The sequence below is a fragment of the Phytophthora cinnamomi genome (genome assembly GCF_018691715.1).
Source record: "Phytophthora cinnamomi strain GKB4 chromosome Unknown Contig16, whole genome shotgun sequence".
Classification (NCBI taxonomy): domain Eukaryota; phylum Oomycota; class Peronosporomycetes; order Peronosporales; family Peronosporaceae; genus Phytophthora; species Phytophthora cinnamomi.
The window spans coordinates 1,013,583-1,034,034 of record NW_027150949.1 but is presented as its reverse complement, the minus strand read 5'-3'; the positions used below and the strand labels follow the sequence as shown (position 1 = coordinate 1,034,034).

General features: G+C 54.0%; 4 protein-coding genes across 4 annotated transcripts; 3 read left to right on the top strand and 1 right to left on the bottom strand.

Annotated features, from left to right (window-relative positions):
- Positions 1–7,863: 7,863 nt before the first annotated feature.
- Positions 7,864–9,209, top strand: IUM83_02477 (PHD Zn-finger protein; the record flags this gene model as incomplete). Its single annotated transcript, XM_067926401.1, has 3 exons — positions 7,864–8,023; positions 8,119–8,849; positions 8,925–9,209. 3 exons carry the CDS (start codon positions 7,864–7,866, stop codon positions 9,207–9,209), a joined length of 1,176 nt encoding a protein of 391 aa, XP_067796755.1.
- A 5,574-nt stretch (positions 9,210–14,783) lies between these two features.
- On the bottom strand, positions 14,784–15,255 carry IUM83_02476 (histone acetyltransferase p300-like; the record flags this gene model as incomplete). The annotated part of the gene is made up of 2 exons (XM_067926400.1): positions 14,784–15,083; positions 15,160–15,255. 2 exons carry the CDS (start codon positions 15,253–15,255, stop codon positions 14,784–14,786), a joined length of 396 nt encoding a protein of 131 aa, XP_067796432.1.
- Positions 15,256–15,528: 273 nt separating this feature from the next.
- IUM83_02475 (Sulfate Permease (SulP) Family) lies at positions 15,529–18,333 on the top strand (the record flags this gene model as incomplete). Its single annotated transcript, XM_067926399.1, has 2 exons — positions 15,529–15,865; positions 15,926–18,333. 2 exons carry the CDS (start codon positions 15,529–15,531, stop codon positions 18,331–18,333), a joined length of 2,745 nt encoding a protein of 914 aa, XP_067796609.1.
- Positions 18,334–18,921: 588 nt separating this feature from the next.
- Positions 18,922–20,159, top strand: IUM83_02474 (Large Conductance Mechanosensitive Ion Channel (MscL) Family; the record flags this gene model as incomplete). The annotated part of the gene is made up of 5 exons (XM_067926398.1): positions 18,922–19,044; positions 19,360–19,648; positions 19,709–19,798; positions 19,861–19,962; positions 20,026–20,159. 5 exons carry the CDS (start codon positions 18,922–18,924, stop codon positions 20,157–20,159), a joined length of 738 nt encoding a protein of 245 aa, XP_067796430.1.
- Positions 20,160–20,452: the final 293 nt, after the last annotated feature.

The following is a 20,452-nucleotide window of genomic DNA, read 5'->3' as shown; positions in this document are numbered from 1 at the left end:
GCGGCAGTGGCCACTGCCGCGTGACACAGTACTTCGTGCCCGGCACGAGATCAATCTCGTGCTGAATGCCCTTATCCTGCGGAAGCTCCGCAGGAATGTCTTCTGGGAGTACGTCTTCGTACTCCCTCAACAATTCGTAATAGGGACTCGACCTCAGCGAGTCCCAACCTTGTTCCTCGAAGCGCTCTCGCTTCGTCTTCGCACTGAGAGTGTCTTCACTCTCAGTGGTACTTCCCATGAAGAGCTGCCTCAGCTCTTCGCTCTCGCTCGCCGTTCTTTCGCTGTCCGAAAGAACGCACACTTGCTCGATGCGTCCATCGTGCAAGTCGCGTGTCAAGCGATTCCAGCTCATGCCTGGAAGCGAAGTCAACTCCGACGCCGTCGTCGGAGGACTAGCGAGTTCCATGTCACGATACTGGAATCCAGTATCGGTGCGCGTCAAGACGCTTAGCGTCTTGACATTCGGCGTCACCGCCGCAGTCTGCCCAGCAGACTGCTCTTGTTGCGTCTCGGTCCCGGACCGAGACTTGCGCAGCGTTTTCCGTTTGCGCCGTCTTCTTGTTGTGCGGAGCCCGGCTCCGCACAGTTGTTCTTCTGGTCCAGGCCCGGCCGTGGACAGTCGTTCGCCGGCGGACCCTGTCCTCGGGCGCGCGGTATCAAGCCCGGCTTGACCGCATTTTCCTTCGTGCAGCCCGGCTGCACGGTAATGTGTGTGTCCCTTCGCCGGCAGACCCTGTCTGCGGGCGCGCGATATCAAGCCCGGCTTGATCGCATGGCGCTTCGTCGTGCAGCCCGGCTGCACGACAGCATGCAAATTGCGTCAGTGCGGTACGTTTGCAACCGTCCGCACTGTTTGCAGCGTCAACTCCCGGAGTTGACACGCCTTCGTCACCTCGACGCCATTCATTGGCGGAGCCCCTCATGACCGAGGGTGCGTCGGCTCCCGGAGTCGACGCGTCGTTGTCGACCTGACCTCTTCGGGTCAGGGACTGTCCCTTACACGCTTGAACGTGGGTGTTGGTTCCCGGAACCAACACATCTTTTTCTTCCGACGTCGGCAGCATTGCCGACGTGGATCTCACTTTTGTGCACGCCCTCGCGCACTTCTTGGGCACTCCGGGACAGCAGCATAAAACGCTGTCTCGACTGGTGAGCCGCGCGCACCTGCTGGTGCGCGCGCTGCGGTAACAGGGCCATCGCTCTCTGTTCCGCTGTCGCGTCCGAAGCGCACGAGCGTGCGCTTCTTCCAGTCTATCACCGGATCATGCCGTGCAAGCCACGGCATGCCCATTACTACGTCGAACTTATCGTCCAGGTCCAGGACGATAAAGTGTTCGACAAACACTCGTTGTTTGTACGAGAAGCGCACGTTCACGACGCGTTTCTCGGTCTTTACGATGGCACCTGTTGCCAGTCGTACCTCCAGAAGACTTCGAGGTGTATCTACCTCCTCGAAGTCAAGTCTCGACAGGCTTCGTAGTCGAACAAACTTGTTCGACGCGCCTGAATCTACCAAAGCTCGAAGAGAGTCACTCGCTCTCTTCGAGTAAACCTTCAAGATGACTAGGTTCGGCCTGTCATCTTGTTTCTTGCAGTGAGAGCTGGTCTCACTGGGGGCTGCAGTCCTCAGTGTCGCGTGCCCGATGTCGGCACGCGCGACTGCATTACCAGTAGGGCGCCCCGCGCCTACTGGATGTTCGCGTTTTTTGTTGGTCCGCGGCGATGCCTAACATCGCCACGACGGCCACCTCCAGGGGGCATGGGAGCTGTGCACTCCCGTGCAAAGTGACCGATCCTTCCGCAACGGAAGCATCGCACGTTACATCCCTGCTGCTGGTAACCAGCAGTTGTTGCATTCGAGAGGTCCATTGGTTCTGGACCTCCCGGCCTCGCTACCGGGCGCGGTTGCGGCCTCGGCACGTTCACATGCAGTTTAGCCTGCCGCAGGCTAAACTCTTCTTGCATGGCAAGAGTGATTGCAGCTTCGAGAGTACTCGGGTACTCTCGGAAGAGATAGGTCTTCACAGGTCCATCTCTAAGCCCCTTCATGAACGTGACGACCTTGGTCGCCTCGTCAATCGGGTTAGTCACGATATTTGATACCAAATATCGTGCGCGCTGCGCGTAAGCATGGACGTCATGCTTGCCCTGCTGAAGGTCGAGGAACTCCGCCCTCGACCGGAACTCGTTTTGCGGGGGCTCAAACGCTTATTTGAGCTCCTCTTCGAATACTTCGTACGTGCTAAAGCACGTAGGATCTGAGAGTCGGCGTCCGTACGCCCAACTCCTCGCTCGTCCGCCAAGACACGACATGGCGAACGCAACCTTTGACAACGGGTCGACGATACGTCGAGCCGCAATGGCTGTGTCGAGTTCGACAAGCCATCGGAGGAGAGGCTCGCCCTCTCTTCCCACGTAATTGCTTACGCTCAACTTTAATGGTTGAGCACGCGGTGTCGTCCCTGACGACGCCGTCACTGAGGAAGCAGCATCGCGCTGCTCCTTCATGATGAACCCCAGAGCAACCCCATGTTGCTCCGTCGGCGATAGCGTACGCAGCATCGTGGCTATCGCCGCTTCTCCAATGACTGTTGACAGTCGTTGGAGGGCCTCCCACTCTGGGTCAGACAGGTGGGGGCAGTCAGCGCGTGCAACATGCGTTGCAGGCGTGTTGGAGCTCTCCATGGGCACCTCCGTGCTCATGTGGTTCTCGACTCCGCGTTCGTACACCGCGTACGAACGTCAAGCCGTCGGTCGTTGGACGGACTACAAAGTGCTACCAGGTGTAGTGGGTCTAACTTGACTCACTACTTTAGCTTACACGTTGCGCAACGTGTATGAGGAAGCGTAAATACTTAGTAATTACTTAGATTAATTATATTTGAACACACAAATATAAGTTAAGTAAGATAGGATTCCAAGTGACTTAGATTGGGTAAAATGAGAACTGTATTGTTTGTAAATTGATCTTCCTCTAAAATCTGCTAAAAACTGTTTATCATCTATGAAAGAGTTGGCAGCGGCTGGCTGTCAGAGCCCCGCTAATATGCATGTCTCTGATTGGTAGAAAGATGCTGCTTTCTACCAATAGGATCTTTGGGTATGTGTGGACCACTCATTGTGGTGGCCCACTTCAATGTATCCATTGGTGTGTCTTACACCAATGTGAGGAAGTATCCAAAACGTTTAACAGATAACCTATCTGTTAAATTCACAAGTGGCTTGCAGCCACTTGTACGTGTAACCCCGTTGCAAGTCCGATGTAACAATCGCGCCTTTGATGCGTCTCCGCATCAAAGTGCAGCTCGGCGGCCACGGCGTCATCTTTGATGGCGCTGCATACGTACAGCGGCACCTCATTCGGAGGTACCGAGTTCCCAAATCGGTCCGCGATCTCTGACGCGGACGGTATCCACGGATCGCGTGCTGCAGGCGCAGCGCGCGAAGAGCCTTCAGCTTTTGAATCACGCGCTGCAGTTGCAGCGCGCGGAGAACTGAGAGCCCCAGCGGAAGCGAGTGGGGTATCGCTCTCAGTTCGCGAACGCTTCGAGCTCGAAGCGTCCGATTCGTCCCCTTCACGCGGGCGAATGTTCTTGGCATGAGGGTCGAGCGATTCGCTCGACACTGAGTCTTTACGTTTTGAGGGCGAGTCCTCCTCGCCCTCCATGTCTTCATCGTCGTCGTCGAAGTCGACGACGTCCCCATACTTCGCCTTCTGGCGTTCGAAGTAGTTGTCGATGGAGAGATGACTCCCCATCGACTTCGAGGTCTTCTTCTAAGGCGCGCTCATCGTTGAATGAGCGCGGATTTCTTCTCCAAACGCGGAGAATTGACGAATGGTCAATTCCGAAGATTGACGTGCGGAGACCCCGCACGTCTAACCTTATGGGGGGATGGTGTAACGGGGTTACACGTACAAGTGGCTGCAAACCACTTGTGAATTTAACAGATAGGTTATCTGTTATAAGTTTTGGATACTTCCTCACTTTGGTGTAAGACACACCAATGGATACATTGAAGTGGGCCACCACAATGAGTGGTCCACACATACCCAAAGATCCTATTGGTAGAAAGCAGCATCTTTCTACCAATCAGAGACATGCATATTAGCGGGGCTCTGACAGCCAGCCGCTGCCAACTCTTTCATAGATGATAAACAGTTTTTAGCAGATTTTAGAGGAAGATCAATTTACAAGCAATACAGTTCTCATTTTACCCAATCTAAGTCACTTGGAATCCTATCTTACTTAACTTATATTTGTGTATTCAAATATAATTAACCTAAGTAATTACTAAGTACTTACGCTTCCTCATACACGTTGCGCAACGTGTAAGCTAAAGTAGTGAGTCAAGTTAGACCCACTACACCAAGCGACAGCTTAGCTTGGGAGTGGGTAGACCACAAGCGTCGAATGCATCAGCCTCGGCATCACCGGTAGTTGCCAGCCCAGCTGCACAACCGCATTCTTCATGGTTCACGGCTGCCCCCACACCATTGCCTCCATCATCGCCGGCGTCATCACCGTCATTATCTTCCGGTTCATTCACCACCAGGACCGTCATCGCACCGACCGCTGCCTGTGTGGTCATCGCCACAATCGCACTCCAAGACTACGACTCCACAAGCTACCGCTATGGTACAGGCGTCGACTCCACCGTCCCTCTCGCCATTTCTGCCCGTGTCACCAACTTCGTCGACTTGCGCAGCTGATGGCAGCATGCAGTCATCCCAGTCAAGCTTGCCTCTGGTAGATACTTCACCTGACAGCCAAACATCCTGCTTGGCCGGCTTGTTGGTTTCTGGCGAGCCACAGCGCACGAAATTTAAGTCCGTCATCCGATTGAATGGTTTTCAGTACACAAAAGCTGGAACATCATCTAGGAAGGTTACCTATCGTTGTAATTTTCATCGGCGCAAGGAAAAATGCAAGGGTAGAGTGGATTTCACTGTGGAGCACATGGCGTTTAGGAATTTTCGAGCTCATGTTTGCCACCAGGGCAATGTTGTACATAACGTTCGTAACGTGGAAAAAGAGATGAAGGACGCCGTCGACGAGCTGGTTCTCCGAAACCTTGCGATGCCAGCCGAGCGTGCGTGGGAAAGTGTACGTGATACTTTTTACGCTGCCGACAATGTTGCTGTGCAAAGCCTGAGGTACGCTGGCGCGTGTACAGAACACGGCGTGAGTACTTTGGTGGGTCAATGCATGGTCTCGTCGAAGTGCCACCTTTGGCATTGGTTCAAGGGTCAACTATGAGCTTCTTTCAATTTCACCGTGTATATGCTCATAAAGGGAGCAGCGGCACGAAGATTGAGCGCCTCATCGGCTGGGACCATCTTGAGATTATTGACAAGCTGAAATACAAGGGCGTCAGTATGTTTGTGGATGGCACATCTGGATGCGTTCCACAACCGTTTTACTAATGCGTTGTGATTATGGTCCACGACCAAGCCTCGGACTGCTTTCTACCGGCCTTCTACGTGCTATGCAGCTCGAAAGAGTCTGACATATACTGGAATGTGATTGACCACGTGATTCAAGCCACCGATCAAAAGCTCAACCCCTCCACTGTAATATGCGACTTTGAGGTAGGATTAATCATGGCCGTGTTGACCCAATTCCCCGATGCCAAGGTGAGTGGATGTTACTTCCATTTTAAACAAACACTAGGTCGGCAGATGAAGAAACTTCGTATTTCGCCCCCGGAAATTCAGATCGCGATGGCATCGGGAGGGTTAGACGTTTTGGCTGTCGTCGAAAAGGAAAAGGTGGCTGTTCAGGGAACCGCTTATGTTCGCAAACTGATTCGTGAGAAGTGTGTAGCACGGGGTGTTACGTATTTCCATTATAAGTGGGAATGCTTCTGGGCCTACTTTAATCGACGGTTGGTGCGTCGATACAGCCCTGACTTGTGGAATGTTGATGGGATGAGTAAGCAAGTCGTTGCTCGTACCAACAACCCGCTCGTGCGCTTTAACAGAGAGCTGAATGGGGCATTTGCCCCCGCCCCCACCCACCCACCCAAGCCTTCCTATATTTGTGGCCGGAATTGAAGCTCTTTCACGACGCAACGTGCAAATGCTTCACGACATTTCAGGTAACCGTGCTAAATCACCACGCCGTCGTGAAACGTACACTCTCTCGGCGAAGGTATCACTTCTTAGCAAGTAACATGGATGTGTAGAAACTAAGGTCAATAAAGTGGAGCCAGTGGAAACTAGAGCTTGTGTATGTTCAATCTTACCGGTAGCAATGAGCCCTGTCATTCGTACAATAAGCACTACGAGCTGTGGTTAGAGCATGAAGGAGAATGAAGCACTAACAAGAAGAAATGCGATGTCAAGACCCACTTCTATGACTGTTTCGTTCAGGTCTTGATATCTGGTCACAGAATAGGCATGATCAAATTCGAGACCTGTTCTGAATAAGAACCGCAAAAAAGGCAACCTGCCGGAACGTTTCAGCACGGCTCCACCGAGTTTCTCCACGCTTCTCTCTGTGAGCGCACTAGGATTCCTCCTGCTCGCAATCTTGAGATTGTTAATCGAAGGGCTCTTTGCCAAAGTCTCCACCCTCTCCATTAGAGCCGTGTTCTTTTGCAAGCTCTGGACGGTTTTGACAACCTGAGGGTTGTTCTGGAAAGACTTGAGAAGTGAGGGACTGCTGCTCAGTGTCTTGGCCAAGGCTGGATTCTCCTTCAGATTCTTGACAACGTCGGCCTCCTTCTTGGAAAACGAGGTGGCTGTGCCGAGACTCAGCGGCTTCATTCGCTCTTCGCTCTCAGCATCTACGGTGTCCATGTTAAGGCTACTTTCCATTGAGGTAAAGATCGTTTCGGCTGTAGTGAAACTTTGGCTGTTGGTGACAGCGAAAACGACAACTATCAGGAGCAAGTAGACCTGACGCATTGCGGCGTTGGAGGGCGTTTTCGTGTTGGGCGCTTCTTGGTTTGTTTGAGAGAGGGGAACCACAGGAATGGTTGCTTCGTTTGGTACCCAGATGTACCAACGATCGGAACACATACGGCGCCGGTATGCAGAGCTCGCGTGAGAGTGCAGTGCACTGACTCAGTGACTGGGTGGACGTGTCATTTTAACAAAATACCGTACGTTGAATCTACGCGTGTTTTTGAAGGGCCTTCTGTGGCAACGTTCAGGCTTCTACGTAGCACTTGTCGTCTGAGTACCTATTTTCATGCCGAAGCAAGCTGGATGGAGGAGCCACCCGAACAAGTTGCTTCTCGCAGACAGATGACGGCCTTACGAACGGAAATGGTTATTGCAAGTCGAGAGGAGCGAAGTGGTCCAGCTCTATCTGTACCAATCCCGTATTTTGGTGTAGTGGTTGGTGCCCACTAATAGTACAGCTAGGCTCTACAGCACTAGCACGAGGTAGTTTTGTCTTCAGTCGCTCTGGAGCAGTGCCATCGCCCAAAAAGGTCGTCATCTCTGAGCTCCGCTCGTGAAAGTCGGGTGATTAAAACTAACCAAAAGGTTAGTACGAAGTACAGTTTTGGTAAGGGTCACAGCGTGCCACGGTGAAGTCAACTCGAGGATGCAAGCGCTGATGTGTCCATTATTGATGGTGACGATTTGCCCTTCGTTTAAAGTTCAACTCGCTCGAAATGCGGTGTAATTTATTAATTATACGTATCCGGCAGGCTGCTCCGTGCTGCCGGCGGCAACACGCTCTGAAAATGGCTGCGGATGGACCCCCAATTGCCATTTGACGCCCACTTCAACCTCACCCTTGGTTTCGACCAGATCCATTTCTTATTTGATTCGGACTAGATCCTTGTCCTATTTTGACACTTTTGCTTTTTTTTAGCCAACACAGAATGGCCCGCACTTCGAGCCCGTCGATGCAGCGGTTCAACTGGGAGACGGCGGTTGCGCGCGACCCCGACCTGCAGCGCATCGACGCGTTCGTGCAGCGCACGATCGCCAAGCTCCCGGGCGCAGCGCCGCCGTCCTCCGGCGCCGGCCGCGGCTCCCGCTACGCGCCGCCACTCAAATCCGAGCGTGCGTACTCCATTTCTAACTCCGGAAACCGTTTCTATATCACAAAACCACATTTCTAAATTTGCTAACCACCTTTTTTGGTCCAACCGCCGCAGGCCCAGACTCGTCAACAGCAAGCACAGCAAGTACCGGTACACCTGCCATGGTGAGCACAAGGAGGACCAGCAGCAGCAGCAATTCCAATTCCCATGCCGACACCAGCGGCAGCCCGCAGTTCATCAACCCGCGCGACTACATGAGCGAGTCCTCCAGCGAAGTGGACATGCGCGAGGTGAACCCCATGGACGAGCTCAGCGACTTCGAGTCGGACGCGTCCCAGCAGCAGCAGCAACAAGAGCAACAAGAAGAACTAGAGCAGCAGCAACAACAGGATCAGGATCAGGATCAGGATCAGGAGCCAATGGACGTGGAGATGGACGCGGACGCAGAGCAGGAGGAGGCGGACGTGGACAAGAACCAGACGGTGTGCGAGGTGTGCAGGAGCTCGGAGCGCGAGCGCGACATCGTGCTGTGCGACGACTGCGACGCCGAGTACCACGTCTTCTGCCTGAGCCCGCCGCTGCCGGAGGTGCCCGAGGGCACGTGGTACTGCCCCAAGTGCCGGGTCAAGTACCCCGACTTTGAGGCTGCTGCTGCTGGTGTCCGGGTGAAGGCAGAGAAGCTGCGGACAGCCAGAGCTGGAGGTGCAGCGACGGAGAGTGCTGGCACGGCGCAGGCTAATGAGGCGACGAATGCTGGAGAGGTGGCGGGGACTACGACAGCACCGGCGCCAAGTGGAGAAAGTGAAGCGGCCAATGGAGGAGCAGACGGCCCGGCCTCGATCCCGGTACGCACTTGCTTGTGGAGGGTGGCATTGGAGATTGTGTTTTAATTGGGCCCGGTTTGCTGTTTTTGTGTGCAGATCATCCAGGCGCTGGAAGAAAACCCCGAGTCGAGCAATTCGCTGCTCATTCACGCGTGTAATTGCGATGACGTCAAGTGCGCAGACCCGGAGTTCCACGTGTTCTGTCCTCACATGAAGCGATTTCTGCGCAGTGTGTGCTGGGCGTCGCACAGCGACAAGTGGCGCTCGTACCGGCTCGCGCGTATCACGGCCGAGCTGTTTGCGTACCACGCAATGAATTGCAAGCTGGAACAGTGCAATGTCCCGCTCTGCGTCAAAATCCGTGAAGAAGAAATCGTCTAAAGCTGTGGGCGGCAAATTATCCCGAGGGCATTAATAAGTAACTGATCTGAGGGTTTTGAGGAGTCCCGATTTTTATGTGTGAAGCAGAACGAAGATTTTCGATGAAAGGTGCACTTTTGGGTTTGAGCGACAAAATGCTTGGGTGGAGGTGCTCTAATAATCCTGTCTATACGGAAGGCGAAGAGGACTTAGGTGGCCATTTGGATTGGGCTTCGTTTTGGAGCGCAGCGGTGACGCTGGCTTTAGGGGCGATGCCGCATTTACAGCGTGGACCCACGCGTAGCTGTCGCTCTGTGAGACCCCCCACGATGCCACTACATTTCTGTAATTGCTCGGAAGTTCGTAGTGGTGGTGATACGCAGGCTTGGGGAGAGAGAGAGGCTTACGTCGTTGTAACGGGGATGCCGAAATCAGGTGGGATTCAATCCTTAAAGGTGGAATCAAACCGAGAGAAGACGAAGCAACCATTCTTCCCTCGTCCTCTGTGGTGTTCACCAGATTAGCTGAACCCAAATTTCCTGTCGACGCGGCGATTTGTGATGCTCTGGCGCCCGGCTTCAGAGCGATGCTGAAGCGAGGCTCTCGCTTTTTGAGCTCAAGCAGCATTTCATCCACGACCGCCAGTTGGTTAGTGGGGCGAAGCTCAAATCCGCGTTCTTGCTTGATCGAGACGCATTTCTTCAGCAGCAGTAGCGCGTTGGCGAGAGTGTTTTGCGTTGGCAGTACGGGTGTAACTCGCGTGGTTTCGCTCGGTGCGGCCGAGTAATATGTCCCCTCACTCTCCACAATATTCCGGGTTGATAGCTTCAGAGACAGCGTGCAGCAGATGGCTCCATCATGGTCACCGCCGAGCAGCAAGAAAATGCGGATGCTCTTACCATTCTTCGACGGTTCATGGGTTGTTCGCGTCGACACTGCACTCGATTGTCTATTGTGCTCCAGTTGCCTGCTGCCCCGCCGATCAACACTGAAGTCATCACTACGGGGAGTAAAGGAGTCCGTCGTCTCCGTAACGTCATGGTCATATTCCGAGCTGTTCTTGCTGCCGGCGGTGTTGTTCGAGCGTTGCGAATGCGAGCCTGATTCCATGGACTGTATCACTGACCCATGGCTATCCGAATCGGTAGTCGCTACGCCAAGATTTCGGGCTTTTGATACGGTTTTTCGTAATTCTACCTTCTTCTTGCTTGTGCTGGAGACAAGGTGGGCTAAACGATTCTTGGAACCACCACGATGCTTACTACTTAGCAGCGAGCTGCTCGAGGAGCTAGTCAGACCAGCCCCTGGAGTTTGCGATGTTATCGATTTTCGCGATTGAGAGCGAGATACTCCCATCTTTTTCCGCTCTTTGCTGATGGAACCACCAGTGTCGGCATGGTTGCTGTGAGGAAAGGCGATGTGTGAATTGGCGACGAGTTCAAGCGCAGTCTCATCGTCCGCATTCTCCTTGGCGGAAGGCAACGGCTCAGCCGAATTGGTGTCACCCTTGGTTTCTGCTTGGGGATGGTTGTTCATCTTCATCGCAGCAAGTCGAGCCGTGATTGAATGTCGCTTCGAGTCTCGAGCCGCTTCGATGACTAGGAGCAGCTGAGCTAGTGTCAGTTCTCCCCCACCACTCATCTCTGATGACTGCGATGAAACACCATTGGAAGCAGACAATTTTGCCAGAACTGCGTACGGATCGGGGAGGTCTGGCCGTTTACCCACACTTGAAAGCAGAGGGAAGACCTCCTGTCGCGGCACTGTACCACGATCAAACACGTCAAACATGCGGAAATGGTTCGAAATGAGTGCAATCGTGTTGTGGTGAAAACTTGCGTTAAGACGATCAGGAATCTCATAGCACCGCGCCAGCTTCTCCTGATTCATTTCCTCAAGCACTTTATCGCGCATACAGTCTGCAATCACCTGCTGGAATGGAAGCGTTTCTCGGAAGTCACTAGTCGATTTATGCAAGCCTTGCTGTCCAGACATCCACAACGAGATCGTGCCGTCTGTAGGGATGAGGCCGAGTATGCCTTTGTCGGCTGAAACGTGATGTCCACTCACGACTGAACCTTCAAGCAGAATCGGGAGAATTTGACGCAACGCAGCCTCAGGGTGAGACAGCGGAGTCAACAGCATCGCACAATTCATGAGCGCGCCGCAAAATAGTGGAAACGTGAGTGCCGGCTGGCCGTCCGCGTCCAAATACACGCGCATTTTGCCCATAACAGCCTGTGCGAATATGCGTTCAACGCTTTCGACCTGGAGCCCTCTAGTTGAATGCGGCATCGCCGAGTTTGTAGTGCTGCTTTCGTTGATCAATCGGGCATCGCGTAGGATTTCAACGAGTCGAGCGCAGTTAATCGAAGGCAGGTCGTCTCCGATTGTGGAGGAGTCGTAGAACTTGAACAACCCGTAGAGCTGGTTGACCTGGTTGCGAGTCAATGTATTGAGAGCCGAATTGTTCAAGTTCCAGTGGAACTGCGGCGTCAAAGTAGGCACCGGGCATGTATTCGGTCGGTGTGTTGGAGCCGCTGCGGTGGGCTCGGGACAGGGTCTATGGACAGTTTTGTTGGAAAGTTGACGCAGCAGACACGACGAGCTGTCGATATTATTCTTCGTGAAACCCTTTTTGCCTCCCGGAGCGGGGGCCGTGGCGACTCGAGGATCCATTCTCCCGCTCGTCAGTCGTTCATGAGCTCGCAATGGAGCTATCCATACTCTGCAAGGAATGCCATTCTTGGAAGACAGCCGAGAGTATTTTTACAGGCTGCGCACACCGAGTGTTCGTTGTATCGAAGACAGGGATCACTCCACTCCAGTGTCGAACTGTAGTATTGAGGCATCAAGCAGTCGGTGCAACCATTGCAGCGGAGAATTTAACTCGCCTCAACACCCTGGCAAATATCGAGGGTGCTGACCAGTGATTAAACTCAGGGTTCGTCGGTGTTTTTGAATTGGCCAGACTGCCTCGAAGGGAAGCGGAGAGGGCTTAGATGCCCGCTACGACAGGGCATCGCTTGGTTATGAGAGTACAAAGCCGGCTTAAGAGGTGACGCCGCATTCACATTGTGGATCCACTTGTACTTGTCTCGAGACACCTGCCACGTTGCAAGGAGATCTCTGTAGTTGTCTGGGAGTTTGTTCTTCAGGTGGGCACGCTTTGCATGGGGTGGAAGTTTCATTGGTAGCATGCGGGTATGTCCTGAGGGAGCCGAGGAAATACGACGTGCAATCTCGGATGGACGAGCACTGGGAGTAACACCAACGCTTTGTTTAAATGGCATCACTGCAGCTTCTCGCACAGTTTTGATAATGGGGCTACTGTAGTGTGGTTGGCGCTTGTTCAGATCTCGCAGCATTTTATCCACGACGTCAAGCTGATCTGCGGGGCGCTGCTCAAAACCACTCTCCATTCGGATTAACACACGCTTCTTGAGCATCCGCAGCGCGGTCATCAAAGTTTTCTGTATCGGCAACACTGTCATTGTTCGAGTAGTCTCGCTTGGCCTTGTTGCGTAAAAAATCCCCTCGTTCTCAGTGATTTCCTTGGTGGCGAGCACGAGTGAGATGGTGCAGCAAATGGCACCATCGTGCTCACCACCCAGCAGCAAGAAAATCCGGATTGTTTTTCGGTTGATCAAACTTGGGGGTTCATACATTGCAACAGTAATGATACTCGACGGGGGCGCTTCAGAATCTGCCTCTAGAGTGCTCGTGCCATCGTTAGTATTGGAATTAGCAACGTTCAACGGGGGATCGCCTTCACTGAGCACTGATTGTTTCTGGAGTTCAGGATCTTCGTTACGCAAATCAGCAGCTATGGTTTCCATGACTTCGGATTGTTTGCTGTTTATTGATGACGACCTTCTGGGAAGCAACGTTTTCTTTCTGTTCGAAGGTGTAAGGTACGCCTTGGAACCGCGAACGGGTTTACTAAGTGACGCACGGATTGGACCATCTGCGCCTGAACACTCGGAGGCTTGGCTTAGCGTTGATTTGCGCGGTTTCAAGGCACCACGCCTCCGTCCGCGCCCTTTTACATCCTTGGAGCTGTCGGTGCTGCCGCGTTTGTTTTGTGTAGGAACATCGAGCACACTTTGGCTGTTATTGTCCGCGTTTCCAACCGCCAACAGACTGCGCCTGGCTGTTGTAGCTGCCCGGCTCAAAAGGATTTTCATCGATGCAAGTCGTGCTGCGGATGAATGTCGTTTGGCCTCTCGACTAATCTCGATAGCTAGGAGAAGTTCTGCTAGTGTCATGTCACCCCCACTACTGGTTCCGCCGCTGCGATCGCTACCAATGGGATTATTAGAAGCAAGTAACCTTGGCAGCACCGAGAAAGGATCAGGAAGGTCAGCACGGTTACCCAAGCCCGAAAGGAGAGCAAAAATTTCGTGGCGTGGCAATACACCGCTTTCAGAAACGTCATACACACGGAACTTGTCTGCGATGAGTTCGATCGTGTCTTGCTCAAAGCTTGCGCGGAGGCGATCAGGAATTTCATAGAGTTTTGCCACTTTCTCCTGCCTGAGCCCCTCAACAACCATGTCGCTCTCACACTCTGCAATCACCTGTTGGAAACATGGCAGGTCTCGGAAGTCTTGGTCAGCGTCTTCTGGCTGTGAAAGCGGAGCATGTGCTTCCTCGGGCACCCAAAATGACAGTGATCCATCGGCAGGGAGGTGTCCGAGTAACCCCTTTACCGTTGGTGTGTGATTCTCGTTTCTGATGGAACACGCGAGTAGCGTCGGGAGAATCTGATGTAGCGCAGCAGCAGGGTGCTCTGACGGAAGCAGCAGCATCGCGCAGTTCATGATTGCACCGCAAAAGAGCGAGAACGTCAGCGCTGGCTGATCGTCAGCGTCCAAGTAAACGCGCATTTTTCCCATGACAGCCTGTGCGAACACCCTCTCAGCGCTCTCAATCTGAAGGCCTTCCATCAGCGGCTCAACGTCACTGGAGTTGCCGTCATTATTGCCGCGCGTGTCGCTCAGCAGTCGAGCGTCTCGCAGGATCTCCAAGAATCGCGTGCAGTTAATCGACGGCAACGCGTCTCCAGTCGTAGAGGAGTCGTAAAACTGGAACAAGCCGTACAGCTCTTCAACTTGGTTCTTCGGCAGCATATCGAGGGCTGAGTTGTTCAAATTCCAATGAAGGTGCGGCGTTAACGTCGGAGTGGGGCATGTTTGCGGTCGGCTCACCTCTTCATCCACCTCCAAGGCGATACTCTTGACACCTCGCAGCAGATGCGATGACCCCGGGTTCTTCGACCACTTTTTGGCTTTCGGGCCTGTCGCAGTGGGAACGTGGGGATTCATCTCGCGCTTGACAACGTGACTGAAAGCAACTTGCACCGATACTCGTTCCTGGTCAAAGCGCAACAAGTATTTTTATGCTGCAGAAATGCCAACAGGAGGTGATCCACAACACAACAATAATAAAAGGCACCCACTATTACAATTAGCCACAGTCGGTCGCACCGAGTTATGCGCCGCTTGTTCTCGATCTCCTTGCGCGTGTGCGCCGAGTTAGACCGTGTAGCCATCTCATCCATACATGTAGCCATTTCACCGCGAGCAACAAGTATTAAAGCAGCACTTGGCCCCGGAGCTGCCGGCACATGGGCACGTTGCACTGCAGCGCCTGGCAGTGCAGCGCGTGGTGCGTGAAGAGCTCGACCACGGCCGTGGCGATGGGGTACGACCGCCAGCGCTCGCTGTGCGAGGCCCAGCAGGCCGCCCGCAGGAAGCGCTTCATGTGCGCGCACAGCAGGCGGAACTCCGGGTCGCGGCACTGCGCGTCGTCGCAGCTGCACGCGTGGGTCAACAGCAGGTTCGTCTTCTCCTTCTCGTCCTCGGGCACGGCGGCCTGGTACGCGGCCGACAACTAGACGGCAGGATAGTAGTTCAGTGAAGCCATGTCGAACGTAGCAAAGTACTAACGCTAAATGCCGTGACCTCACCTCTTGAGCCACGACATCAACTGCAGCAGCCGCGGCGGTTGCTGTGCTGCTGCCGTTGGAGACCACCCGCTCCTGCTTGATGCTGACGTTGGACATGGGCGCTCGGACGCTTGCCTGGGCGGCCTTGATGGTCTGGTCTGCTCGATGACTCGTTACCGATATGAAGAGTGTGTACCCATGTTGGACGATGGCTACTGGTACGCTGTACCATACTGGCACAGTGTACCCTCTTTTGGAGCAATATGGCTACATTCTTTCCGCACATCCGAAAGAGACAGCAGACACGTTGTCAGTCCTTTAACAGCTGAAGGCTCGCTCCGCCCTTCGCGCTCGCTTCTCAGCTAGTGGGGCTCCTCTGCAGGCCTCGCGATGGCGTCGTCGTCTTCCCCGCCGTCTCCCGACCCCAGCGAGCTGTCGCTCGCGTGCGTAACCTCGGCGCTGGCGGCGCTCTGGGCGTCCGCTTGCGAGGCCCGGCAGAACGTAACCCGGCAGCGGTTCCTCTTCTTCCTCAAGCAGCATGTACCCATCTTGGAGTGGCTGCCGGCCTACGACCTGAGCGAGGACCTGCAGTTCGACGTGGTGTCCGGGGTTACGGTCGGGCTCATGCTCGTACCCCAGGAGGTATCCCTAGCAGCCATCATGGGCGTACCCCCGATCTACGGGTTATACACGGCCGCGGTTGTACCCATGATCTACCCGCTCTTCGGTACCTCGAGGGTACTGAGTGTAGCCAACGGTGCCGAGGTGAGTCTCCTGGTGGGTTCAGCCATCAAGAAGGTCGAGAGCGAGGAGGAACGCATCGCCACGGGCATCCTGTTGAGCTTCCTCAGTGGAGTAGTGCTGCTCTTCATGGGCATGTTCCGACTGGGGGTCATTGCAGACTTTTTCTCCAGGCCCGTTATGGGTGGATTTATCTCTGCTGGGGGTGTGCTCATCATGCTGTCCCAGGTGTCTTTATGGCTGGGGCTCGAGATCAAGAGCAAGGACCTCCCGGTGCTGACGGTGCTGGATCTGATGGAGCAATTACCACATCTCAATACGCTGAGCTTCGCGCTCGGCACCTTTTCGATTCTGGTGCTGGTGGGCATGCACGAGCTCAAAAGACGCGTAGTTAGAGAGCTGGCCAGCGTCGAGGAGGAGTTCGAGGACCAGTTCGCCATCGAGACGTCTAGGGCGCTGAACCAACTGTCCATGAGCATGAGCTCCAATGGAGAGCAGAGTGACATGAGTGAGGATGAAGCCGAGGACAGTCAGGACGCCAAGGACGACCGACAAGCGGTGGGAAGTTTCGGCGGGGATATTGAGCTGGGTGACGTCCCCAAGCCCAACAAGAAACGACAGCCCAAGAGAAGCGAGGACGAGGCCGACTTGGGTGTGGAAGATGTGACGGTGTCGCCAAGGGGGTCAAGGTGGGCCGACTTGCCCGCTGTGTTCACGACGGGCTCGCTGCGACGTCGGGACTACATGCTGTCGTCTCCGTGGGGGTCGTCGTCCCGCAACAGCCGAGATCTTGGCAACAATGACCTAGATCTTGCGCGCTCGAATCGTCAGAGAGACCTGGATGCGATTACGCGTAGTACGCGACACGGACGTATGGACGACGAAGGCGTGGGCTTTTCGCTTTCGGATGAAGATTACATTACTATTGAGAGACCGCTGGACTTTGGCACCCGCCCTGATGGTGCCTCGGCTACTGGAATGCACCGCTCTAGCTCAGATGAAACAGGCGCGCGAACTTTACCCAGAGTGAATCCAACGCATCCTAAGGTGGAGAGACCAAGACGCAACCGTGACGGAGACACTAATCCTGACGATGATGAGGCAGAGGCCAAGGCGGAAGCTGAAATGAAAAGACGAGTGAAGGCACTTGCATCGCCTGCGAAGTCAGAAACCGGATCGGAATCGGCGACCTCGACTACTGCGCTTACTGGACGCATGCTGGCTGCGTCGTCGACGTCGATTCGCCTATTGCGCTCGAAGATGGCTGTGCTGATTGCACTGCGGTTGGTGTGTGATTTGGGTGCATTTATGGTGTGTCTGCTGGGTGGAATCGTGGGCTATTTGGCTCCGGAGGGTTCCCTTGCACTGGCTGGAGATGTTCCCGGTGGATACCCATCGCCTACGAGGCCTTGGTACGGATTGAGTACGAACATTATCGAGGCTGATCGTCTGTATCACCTCTTCATCGACACACTGTCGATTGCCATCATCTCGTACATGTGCAGTGTTGCTATGGCAAAGCGTCTCGCAATTAAAGAAGGCTACAGGATCCGACCGAACCAGGAACTTATCGCGCTGGGTTTTTCCAACCTTGTTGGATCTTTTTTTCAAGGTATGCCTTCCACCGGTGGTCTCTCCCGCACTGCGGTGAACATGCAGAACGCGCGTACGCAACTCGCAAGTGTCATCGCAGTGCTGGTTGTGGTGTTTGTGCTGTACACATCCACTTCAGCTCTCGCGTACCTGCCCAAGACAAGTCTAGCTTCCATCATCATTGTCGCAGGCTACTCGCTCATCGAGCTGAAGGAAGCGAAGTGGCTGTATCGTGTCAAGCGCGACGAGTTTTACGTGTGGCTGGCATCATTTGTGCTGTCGTGTCTGCTGGGTGTACTTCCTGGGCTTCTGTCCTCCATCTTTTGCTCGCTCATTGCTGTGATCTACAAGACTCGTCGTCCGACCGTGTCCATGCTAGGCGAGGTTACTGACGAGGAAACTGGCGAGAAGCGGATTGTGGAGTTAGAGTTGTTCCCAGATACGGCGCGTCCATTGTCGGATGTCGTGGCGATTCGCGTGGAAGGCGCTCTGTACTTCGCGAACTGCGAATACATTGAGCGGGTCGTGGAGCGTGAGGTGCGCAAGCGCCACGAGACGGAAGGCGTCCTGGTTCGTGGCGTGGTGATTGACGCAGGCTCCATCATGGACTGGGATACCACGACCATCCAGATGATGAAGCATTTGAAGGCGGAACTTCGGGGACAAGGAATCATGCTGGCTATCGTGAACGCGCGAGACCGTCTCCAGCATTTGCTTGAGACGTCGGAGTTCCTCGTGGGCATCGTGCACAGCGATGCTCGCATCGGGTTCACCGAAGCCATCACCGCCATTCGTGAGGAAGAAATGCCATCGGATGAAAATCAAGTGTTAGCGCGTGCCACCCGATTACACAGCATCTAGCAGGGGGGCACCAAGGCAGTCTACATAGATAAATGTTGTTGTAATGATCAAGTGTGCGGAAGTTGTACAGAGTTGGTGCCAAATTGAGCTGGGCCTGGAAGTAGCGAGTGTGAGGCGAAGGGTAGACGTCCCCAGTTAACAGAATTTGCTGACGGAATGAAGAGTCTTCAGTCTTCGTTGGAGACTGCGCCGCCTTCACCTCCCGCCCCTAAATCGACGCAGGCAGAATGGCGCTGCGTCGGATGATGCCAAGCGCGTCTCCATATCGGTAGATGACATGGAGAAGTTGCTGGACAAAGTGACGAACCACATCCAGTCAATCTCGCCGCAAGTCCAACTGCACGCGCTCGTGACTGGCTTGACTTCAAGGGGTTCATCCAGCGCGGCAACATCGTGGACCTGGCCATCGGTATGATCATGGGCATGTCGTTCACAGCGAATCTCTTGTCGCTGGTGGTGGACATTCTCTCGCAGATTCTCAGTCTCAAGATGAGACTCTCAACTACTACGGTTACGTCCTTACGCCATGGCGAGGTACCCCCAACGACCGCAAGGACTGCGGCAGTGAAGACGTGGGAGACCCCACAAATGGCTCGAGACCACGGATCCATCACCGTCAACTACGGACTCTTCATCGAGAACGTTGTGCGCTTCTTCATCAACGCCGTTTTCCTCTACTTTGCGGTCAAACCAGATACGTCCCCGTCTAAGGTAAACGTGGCATTGAACTTAGCCAATGACAAATGCAACCTATACGTGGTGCAAGGCCTAAATAAGCTGATGAAGGCGGATTTTGCCAAGAAAAGACTCAAAGTATAATAGTACATACTGAATCTCCCGGTGCAACAACACCTAGCTAGACCTAACACGATAACATGGCTCCTGGTACTGCTCGATTAAAGGGGTTAAGTTCGACATCTGTCGACGAATTTGATCCTCTGCCGTGTAACGATTCAATTGTGGAGACCACACAGTCTGCCGCCTCACTTTCATACTCTCTCTCTCTCCTTTGAGCCCATACCTTAGTTACCAACTACTAGTACCATGCGCTGGAACCCGTTCGCTGCTCCGCCGCCTCCGCCGCCCGAGAACCTCTCGCTGCTCGATCGAATGCAAGGTGGCATCGGTATGGTGCAAGAGCTGGCGAACAGGGAGCTTGTGACGACTCGCGCGTTGCTCACCGACTTCCAGGAGTTCGTCCAGCAGGGCAACATGCTCAACATGGCGGTTGGTCTCATCCTCGGCTCGTCGTTCTCTGCCATCCTCAACTCTCTCGTCGTGGACATTCTATCGCCGATTATCAGCCTCTTCACAGGTAAACGAGTGCGAGGGCAGCGTTGATGGCGTAGCATTGACTGGGTTGATGGTTGTGTAGCACGAGGAATCGCAAACCATTACTGGCCGTTGCGGTGCCCGTCGACGACACCTACATGCTCAAGTGACTCGTGGCAAACCTGGAAGGAAGGTACGGTGACAGCTCTATTTGGCACAACGGAATCGACTTCTGACTTCGCTGTTGGCTTGCAGCTCGAGACGCAGGGGCCGTTACCATCAACTACGGACTGTTTATCGAGAACATCATGAACTTCGTTATCAACGCTCTCTTCCTCTTCTTCGCTGTGAAGAAAGGTTCGTGAACTGCTGTGAATTTGCAGCACCGTGTCAAATAACTAACCAGCATCGTGGTGATAGCTCTCGAATTCGTGTTCAAGCTCAAGGTGGGGGTGAAGAAGCCGTGTCCTTACTGCAAGGAGTTCGTGAAGGGAGCCGCCACGAGATGCAAGAACTGCGGTTCAGATATCAGCACTCCACCCAGCGCAGGATAGCACCTGCATACCATCAGAGGATCAGCTATGCGGACACGTGATCAATTATCCATCAGTTTGCTGCTGCGGATACGAAAGTTAATCTCCTACAAGTTTAGTGAAGGGATCGCGCTTGTCACTCTACTTGTAAACGGATGACTGCATTGATTTTCCGTCGAGAGAACCATCGCTGCAATGAACTCCCCAGCACTAAGGGAGCAGACACTACTCGTACACTCCACGATCCAAACCCTTCCGTCCAGCCACTCCATATACTGTGGCTTGAGTGCTTGGTTTGGCGACCTGACGTAGCG